The following is a 7,943-nucleotide window of genomic DNA, read 5'->3' as shown; positions in this document are numbered from 1 at the left end:
CCCCCCCCCCCCCCCCCCCCGTCTCACAGGCTGCGCGGCAGGTGCAGCTCCTGCGGGCGGATCTGGCCGCCCTCCAGGCCATGAAGGCGCCGCCACACCAGGCCGATGTCGCGCAGCGCCACCGCCTGCAGGCGGGGCGGGGGCGCAGGCCAGAGTCTCCATTCAATGAAAGGTGCAGGCAGGCAATCGGGGGCAACGACTGAGGTCGCCGCTCCGCCAGCCGGCAAGGGAGCTGCCGCAGCAGAAGTGGCGCAGGCGCCGCCCGCCGGCCCGCCGGCCGCGGGCCGGCCGGCCGCCCGCCCACTCGCGCCGCGCCGCCGCATCTCACCTCCTCTAGAGTGCCGCACCGCGTCAGCCCCAGCTTGCGGGTGGCCCGCCCCGCATACCCAGGCTTGGCCTCAAAGCTGTTTGGGATGGAGAACACGGGCTCATACCTGCAACACAAGAGAAGGAAGGGGCAGTAGCGGTGCAGGCGGCGCTGTGTCTGCCCACCTGCTGCCACGTGGGCCGCTGCCGGGCGCAGCCGTGCGCTGTGGCGCACATGCGTGTGTGTGCACACAGACCAGAGCAAGCGGCCCGGTCAGCGCGGCCCTGCCCCCTGGCCCCTGACACCCCTGGCCCCTCCCCTCCCCGCCCCCACCTGGGCTGCCCCCGCGCTGTGAGCTTGCGGTGCACCCCCAGAGGCAGCAGCTCATCCCCTGCCTCCGGCCCGAAGGCAGCCTGCCAGCCCTCCTCCTCCTCCTCCTCCTCCTCCTTCTTCTCCTCCTCCCTGCCGCCGCATGCTCCGCGGCCGCGGCTCCCGGCGCCCCCCCCTGCGGCCTCGGGCGCAATCGGCTTCACGGCGGCGCTGCCGCCGCCGCCTGCCGCAGCCGCGGCTGCAGCCGGGCTGTGCGGCAGGGGCACAAACCGGACGGGGGTGCCTTTGCGCCGCTTCCTGCTGGGTCCATCCTGCTGCTGCACTTGCGCCCGGCCTTGGACCTGCTGCTGCTGCTGCTGCTGCCGCCGCCGCTGTTCTGCTGCTGCCTGAGCCACGCCTGCCGCCTCCTGCTGCTCCCGCCTGGCTGCCTCGCCCGCCAGCGTGTCGGCCAGCTGGTGCAGCTTGCCGCTGTCCCGCAGCCGCCGGGCCAGCGCCTGCCACAGGTTGTGGTTGGAGGCGGCGTGCAGCTGCCGCATCAGCTCCGCATCCGCCCGGTACCTGCAGTACCAAAGGCAGCAGCTGGTGAGCCGCACCAGCACCACGCCACCCAGCGGTGGACCCCCCTCCGCCCAGCGACACACGACATGTCGCATGCAGGGTGCAGACAGAGATGCCCCGCACGCTGCCCGCCCGGTACCCCTCGCCAGCTGCCCGCAGCCTGCCCGCAGCCAGCTCGCCCACTGGCTGGCAAGTCAGGCCAGCCGGCCCGGCGGTACCGCACCTGTCGGGCGGAAAGATGAAGGGCAGCTCCAGCGCCTTTGGGGGCGCCAGCCGCTGCATCCGCCTCCAGATCAGGCCCAGGTCTCGCAGGACCGCAGCCTGCTCCACGCGAGGTACCTTCACCACGCTGACGCAGTACAGCGGCGTACCGCCCTCGCCCCCGGCCGCGCCGGCCCCCTCACGGCCGCCCCTGCCGCGCTGCGTGCGGCCGGCGCTGGCACCCAGCGATGCTGGGCGGCTGTCTTCCGCCTCCTGCCTGGCCTGCTTGAGCTCAAGGATGGACACAGAGGCCTGGAACCACACCTCCGTCTTGCCCTTCATCCGCACCTTGATGCCCGGCGGCAGCCCGCGCGCCCAGCCGCGCCTGCGCCCGGCGGAGGCCGGCACGGGGAGGGCCAGTGGCGCCGACCGCGTCCGCCCTGGTGCCACTGCATCGGCCGCCGCCGCCGCTTTGTCGTCCTGCTGCTCAGCGGCAGATGGCGCGGGGCGGTGGCGGGAGAAGCGGGCGGGCGGCGCAGCGCTGGCCACGCCCCTGGAGGCAGCCGCGGCGGCCGCCTGTGCGGAGGTGAGCTGGGGCCGAGCCTCCTCCTCCTCCTTCTCCTCCTCCTCCACCTCCTCCTCCTCATGGCTGTGTGTAACTTCCTGCAGGTCAAGGCGGCCTCATCAGCGGTCAGTATATCAGTAGGGCACCCCCCCCGCCGTGCGCCAGCCACATCAGCGTGCCTTATTGCCCCTGGCAGCCCTCTCTTCCAGGCCCTGCTGCCCGGGCGCTGCCGTGCACACTAACCGCATCGGCGGTGCCAGGCAGCAGCCGCTCGGGCTGCTTGCGCTTCCTGCCGCTCCTGCGCTCGCTGCCGCCGGCGACGCCCGGCGCCCCAGCTGCGCCTGTGGCTGCCACTATTGCTGTCATGCCTGTGTTGGCCTCCTCCTCCTTTCCCATGCCCGCCCCCGAAGCAGCTGCCGGCGCGTCAGCAGCTGCTTGGCGGGCGCCAGAGCATGCATCGGCGCCCGGCTTCCCTGCCCCAAAGCAGCTGCCTGCAGCACCCGTCGTGTGTGCTGCAGCAAGCGTTGCCGGCCCACGAAGCGGCTGTGCCTCGTCGGCTGCGCCGCCCCCGCTGCCCATTGCCTCCATCTCGGGGCCGCTGGATGTGGCGCAGCCGGAACCGCTCGCTCCTACGCCTTGACGTGCTGAACCGCTGCTTCCCGCCGCGTGCTGCTGCAGCGCCGCGCCCAGCTGCTGCAGGCTGCAGCTCTCCAGGGCATGCTCGTCGAAGCCCGCACCGTCCAGCAGTCCAGAGAAGCAGGAGCTCGCAACCGCGGCTGCAAGCCTCTGGCGCTGGCGCGTCTGCCCAGCCGGCGCCCTGAGGCCGAGGCCGCCCAGCCCCGCCGGTGGGCGCAGCTCCCGCTGCTGCTGCGCGCTGCCTTTGGTTCGCAACAAGCTGGCAGCCGCGCCGGCCTCGGAGCGCGCAAAGGGGCCGAAAAGCTGGTGGCAGGCTGAGCCAACAGTGACAACCCCGACATGCCAGCCTCCCTCGCCCTCCACCACTTCCACCTTCATGCTGTCCATGGCTGCATGACAGGGCCCAATGCAGTTTTGGTATCGACAGGCGATTATGGAAGCCCGACAGTCCTGTGCCCTGTGCATCTATGACACCTGCCACCTGGCACTGGAAAGGTGTAAAGGCCCGCAGCGCGCCTCGGATTGCGAGACTTGGATCGTGGCATCATGGAGCAAGTCGAGGTGATGCCAGACACCGCCAAAGAAGGCGCCTGGGCGGTGCGGGTCCACCGAAACGGCGAAATGCAGGAGCTGGCGTCAGTCAGCATCGAGCCAGTAGCCCAGGTGCGATCCCACAGAGCGCTGGCGGCCCCCCGTTCGCCCGAGCGTCGGGGTGCGGCTTCCCGCCCGCCGCAGCCCGCTCCCTCCCCTGTGCACCCGCCAGCCCCTTGGTGCCCGCCCCCATGCCTGGGCGCCTTGCCAGACCCTGGTGCCCGCTCCCATGACTGTGGTGCAGCACATTGCCGACGTCCTGCTCATCAAGCTGGCGCTGGATGCCGGGTCGCCGCCGCTGGCACAGCTGCGCTTGCACCTCCCGCTGGCCGAGTATGAGGGCATGCTGGAAGAGATTCGGTCGGAGAGCTTGGAGGCCATCATGGATGCCATGGCTGTGGTGGTGGAGGATGATGAGGAGGGCGGGCAGGCGGAGGCCGACGGCAACGCGGAGGCGCCCGGCAGCGCCGCCGCGACCGACGGCGGCAGCGCCGTGGCGGGGCTGCGGCCCGCGGCGGGCGGGGAGCTGGAGGTCCTGGCTGGCGAGGGAGCAGGCGAAGGTGGGGCCCCCGTGGCAATAAAGCAGGAGGCGGCCTCCGATCAGACGGACGTGGCGCTCCAGCTGGCGCCGGCAGCCAACGAGCAGGCGCATGCGCCGCCGGCCGCACAGCAGGAGCAGCAACAGGATCAGGAGCAGCAGCCAAAGCAGGAGCAGCAGCTAAAGCAGGAGCAGCAGCCAAAGCAGGAGCAGCAGCTAAAGCAGGAGCAGCAGGAGCAGGAGCCTCCGCCGCCGCCGCCGCCGCCGCCGCCGCCGCCGCAGCAGCCGTCCCCACGGCAGCAAGAGCAGCACACGGCAGCAACGAGCCGGCGGCGGCAGCCCGCCTCCTCATCACCCCCATCCAGCGGCCAGCCGGGCGGGGAGGAGCAGAAGCAGGAGCAGGCGCAGGTGCAGGCGGCGGCGGCGGCGGCGGCGGCGGCGGCGGTGGCGGTGCGTGTGAATGACAAGAGGGATGAGCTGTTGGCGCGGCGGTTGCAGCTGGAGCTGGTGGCTGCTGAGCGGTACGGCAGCAGGCAGCGGCGCAGCGCGGCGCCCACCCAGGGATCCCTGCAGGCATGCCGCCACCCAGCCTGCCCCTGCTCCCGTGCACCTGCTACCTTATACCTGCTACCTTGTATAGCGCTCCGCTGCTGCCTGCGCGCTGCGCCTGGCTGCCTGGTGCTGGGCTGGGGCGGCTCCGCACCGTGCCGTCTCCACTGCTGGCCCGCCCTTCCTCTGCCCCCTCCCAAATCGAACTGGCCTGCAGGTGCCCTCCTCCCGCAACTGGTCCGGCATGCCCGCAGCGCGGCGCCAGCAGCAGCAGCCCGAGGGCGGCGAGGCGGCGGTGGATGGCGGCGGCAGGGGCTCGGAAGGGGCGCCCGCCGGGCAGCAGGCGCACGCGCAGGCGCAGGCGCAGGCGCGGGAGGCGGCGCTGCCCGAGTTTCAGGGCGTGGTGCGGAAGGAGGGGGAGGTTTTGCGCTGGCTGGCCGCCATCACCGCCCCGTTGGATGGAGAGGTGGGTGGCGGGGGCCGCGCGGGACGTGTTGGGGCACTAGGGGCGGCAGGAGGTTCGCCGCTGGAGGTTCGCCGCTGCTGTGCAGGCATCAGGTGTGTGGGGTGCGATCGGCCCGGTTCCGCGCAGCCGCTGCCCGGTGCGCGGCCATGCTGACTGCCCCTGCGCCGGGCAACCTCCCTCGCCTTGCTGCAGGGGGAGCCGGCGGTGGCGGGCAAGCGGTGGAGCGGCACCGTGTGCGACTGCGGCAGCCCGGAGGAGGCGGCGGTGGCTCGGGACCTGGGCCTGATCTGGTGAGCGGCTTGCGGGCGGCTGAAAGTGCCGAGCTGCCAGCCAGGCATGCCGGCGCCTTCCGGTGCCAAGCCGGCTTGAGAGGGCGCGGCTGCTTGCCAGTGCGCTGCGCCGCCCGCATGCACAGCGCGCAGCGGCAGCCGACTGGCCCTGGTGGCGAGGACGGGGCACGCGCTGGCGCTGGCGCTGCCTGCCCTTTGCCTGAACCTGCAGTGCTTGTTGTGCTGTGCTTTCTTCCCTTGCGCCAGGCGGGAGCAGCGGCTGGGCTTCCTTCGAGCCGACCTGGCCTGGCAGCCTGAGGAGCACAACTTTGAGAGGGAGGGGTGAGCCCTGGAAATCCACTCTCTCACTTGGGTGCCAGCTCAGCGCCGTGCCAGCACATCCCAGATCTGGCTGACTGGCTGACTGGCCATCTGCTTCTGGTCAGGAGCCGGGGGATCCTCACCCCCGCCTGCCCACGTCGCACCGCCAATCCACCGCTGTCTCCCATGCCTCCCATGCCTCCCCGGGCTCCCCCTCCCTCTGTTCCCCACCCCCTGCGCCCCGCAGCTACCTCGCCTGGGTGGACGTGACTCCCACCTTGCCCCGGTGCCGCACCGTGTCGGACCTACGCGTGGTGCTTTCCTCCCTGCGAGACGGCGGCACCCTGGCTGAGCTGGCGGCCAGCCTGGAGCGCAACCCGCTCAGCCTGGCCATCCCGCCGCCGCCGCCCGAACCACTGACCGAGGTGCGTGGCTGGCTGGTGTGGCTGGCTGGCGGGCCGCCATGCCGCGGCAGCAGCTGTCGCTGTCTGGCAATGTGGCCGTCGGCGCCTGCGCTGGCCGCCCACCTGCCTGCCTGGCGCCTGCTGCGGTACAGGCCTCCAGCGGGCGGTACCGCTGGGTGCACAGCGTGCATGGCCACTCGCCCAGGGCGCCCTGGCGCGCGACACTGGCGCTGCGCCAGGGAGGCATCAGGTCGGTGGGAAGCTTCCCGACGGTGGCGCAGGTGGGCAGGCGCAGCGGGGGCTTGTGTCTGTGTGTGGCTGCGGGTGGTGGTGGTGGTGGTGATAGAGTGTGAAGGGGTGTGGCAAGGCGTTGCCGGCTGAAGGCATGGGCAGCCTGCCATCCTCCCTGCCCCGGTCTGCATGCCCGCCGGCGGCATGCCTGCTGGCCTGCCTCCGCCGCGACACGGCTCTCGCCCCGCGCCTGCCCCGCGCGTGCAGGCGGCGGCGGCCACTGACATGGCGGTGATCTGGCGGGAGGCGCGGCATGGGCAGCAGGGGGATGTGGAGCGGCAGCAGTACAACTTTCCGCTGGACGGGTGAGCAGTACCACTTCCCGCTGGTGGGGGGGGTGGCAGCGCCGCGCATGCGCCAGGTGGCGGTGGGCGAGGGCGGCCCAGGGCAGGCACCCTCCGCCGGATGAGCGATGAAGCGCCAGCCCTGGCCTCGCCAGCTCCCGCTGCCCCATCCCGCCGGCTGCCCAACAGCGCGGGGCCCGCGCCGCCCAGGCTGTACCGCCCAGCGCGAGCACCGTGGGGAGCCGTGTGCCTGCGGGTCGTGCCCACCAGGGACGCTGCCATGTGCCTGCTCCTGCCCCGCGCAGGTACCGAGGCGTGGAGCTGGTGTGGAGCAGGCTGGTGGCGGCAGACAACGAGCGGGACCTGCGCATCCTCTTCAGGTGGGGCGGCTGGGTGGCTGGGTGGCTGGGTGGCTGGGTGGCTGGGTGGCTGGGTGGCTGGGTGGCTGGGTGGCTGGGTGGCTGTGTGGCTGGCTTGGCTGGCTTGGCTGGGTGGCTGGGTGGCTGGGTGGCTGTGTGGCTGTGTGGCTGGGAGGCTGGGAGCGGGTGGGGGTGGCGGGAGGGCATGCTGCGCAGATGGCGCACTGGGTGGCTGGGTGGGGCACATGCTGAGAGGAGGCAAGCGGCTGCCGGAGGCGGCTGAGCAAGCACGCACGCGTGCAAGTGCAGGCGGCGCCCCGCCTTCCACCCACCAGCCCCCTGCCCGCCCCGCCTCGCCCGCCGGCATGCAGGAAGCTGCGCGACTGCGGCTTCCTGGAGCGCATCGTGAGGCAGCAGCGCGGGCAGCCGCCGCAGCAGCAGGGAGAGCCTGCCCTCGAGGGGGCGGCGACGGCGCCCTCCGCTGCCGCCGCCGCCGCGGAGCAGCCCCACAAGAAGCGCGGCAGGCCGGCCAGCGGGGCCGCCACGGCGGCCGCGCGCCTGGCGGAGCGCGCAGCCAGCAGCGTGGGCGCCAGCTCGGCTGCGGCTGCGGCGGCAGCGGCGACAGCTGCGGCTGCGCTGCCGGATGCGCCTGCCGGCAAGCGCAGCAGGGCCTCGGCGCTGCGCTCCGGCTCCCCGGCCGCGCAGGCAGCTGCTGGCATGCCCGCAGCCAAGCGAGGCAGCCCGGCGTCTGCTGCGCCCGCGGCTGGCGCCAGCCCCGAGTCTCCCGACCTCGTGCCCCTGCTGGCCGCGCTGAGCCAGGCGGCCAGGACGCCAGGCGGGCGGCAGGCAGGCCTGAGCGTGGAGCTTGCGGCGACGTACCTGCCCGCGCTGCAGGCCCGCAGCGTGGGCCAGCAGCGCCAGCAGCTGTCCTGCCTGCAGCTGCTGCTGGGCGAGCGCGAGTATGGCGGCGTGGCGGCCATGCTGCGGGCGGCCGTCAAGATGGCACGCCTGGACTGATGCAGGGGCCTCGCACGGCGCCAGGCCAGGCCACGCCGGCGGGATATGAAGGCCTCACACTTAAGCTTGCATCCCACCGTGACGCGGAGAGGAGAGCGGCGGCTGCCTTTCTTGTTGGCCTCCCAGGCCCCCACCCCATATGCGGAGCATTTGATGCTATGTGTGTGATGCCAGGGGAGCAGCCCTGGGTGTGACTGCGTGAGGGGGGGTGCTGGGTGTGTGGAGGGGGGGCCCTGTGAGAGAGGGGGGGTGAGTAT

At 72.8% G+C, this 7,943-nt stretch overlaps 2 protein-coding genes across 2 annotated transcripts in view; both read left to right on the top strand.

The window, feature by feature from the left end:
- Window positions 1-3,143: 3,143 nt before the first annotated feature.
- On the top strand, window positions 3,144-7,686 carry CHLNCDRAFT_136854 (hypothetical protein; the record flags this gene model as incomplete). The annotated part of the gene is made up of 10 exons (XM_005845650.1): window positions 3,144-3,260; window positions 3,400-4,233; window positions 4,493-4,741; window positions 4,934-5,031; window positions 5,278-5,352; window positions 5,579-5,756; window positions 5,888-6,016; window positions 6,234-6,331; window positions 6,616-6,690; window positions 7,041-7,686. 10 exons carry the CDS (start codon window positions 3,144-3,146, stop codon window positions 7,684-7,686), a joined length of 2,499 nt encoding a protein of 832 aa, XP_005845712.1.
- A 167-nt stretch (window positions 7,687-7,853) lies between these two features.
- Window positions 7,854-7,943, top strand: part of CHLNCDRAFT_136853 (hypothetical protein) — a gene marked incomplete at both ends in the record, with an annotated part of 3,375 nt that continues 3,285 nt past the window's right edge. Inside the window, one exon of the mRNA XM_005845649.1 lies at window positions 7,854-7,874. Within this exon, the coding sequence (XP_005845711.1) occupies window positions 7,854-7,874 (21 nt within the window). The remainder of the gene's footprint in view (window positions 7,875-7,943) is intronic.

This window comes from Chlorella variabilis (assembly GCF_000147415.1).
Source record: "Chlorella variabilis unplaced genomic scaffold CHLNCscaffold_17, whole genome shotgun sequence".
Lineage (NCBI taxonomy): Eukaryota > Viridiplantae > Chlorophyta > Trebouxiophyceae > Chlorellales > Chlorellaceae > Chlorella > Chlorella variabilis.
The sequence above is the reverse complement of the archived record's forward strand: the minus strand, read 5'-3'. Positions and strand labels throughout refer to the sequence as shown.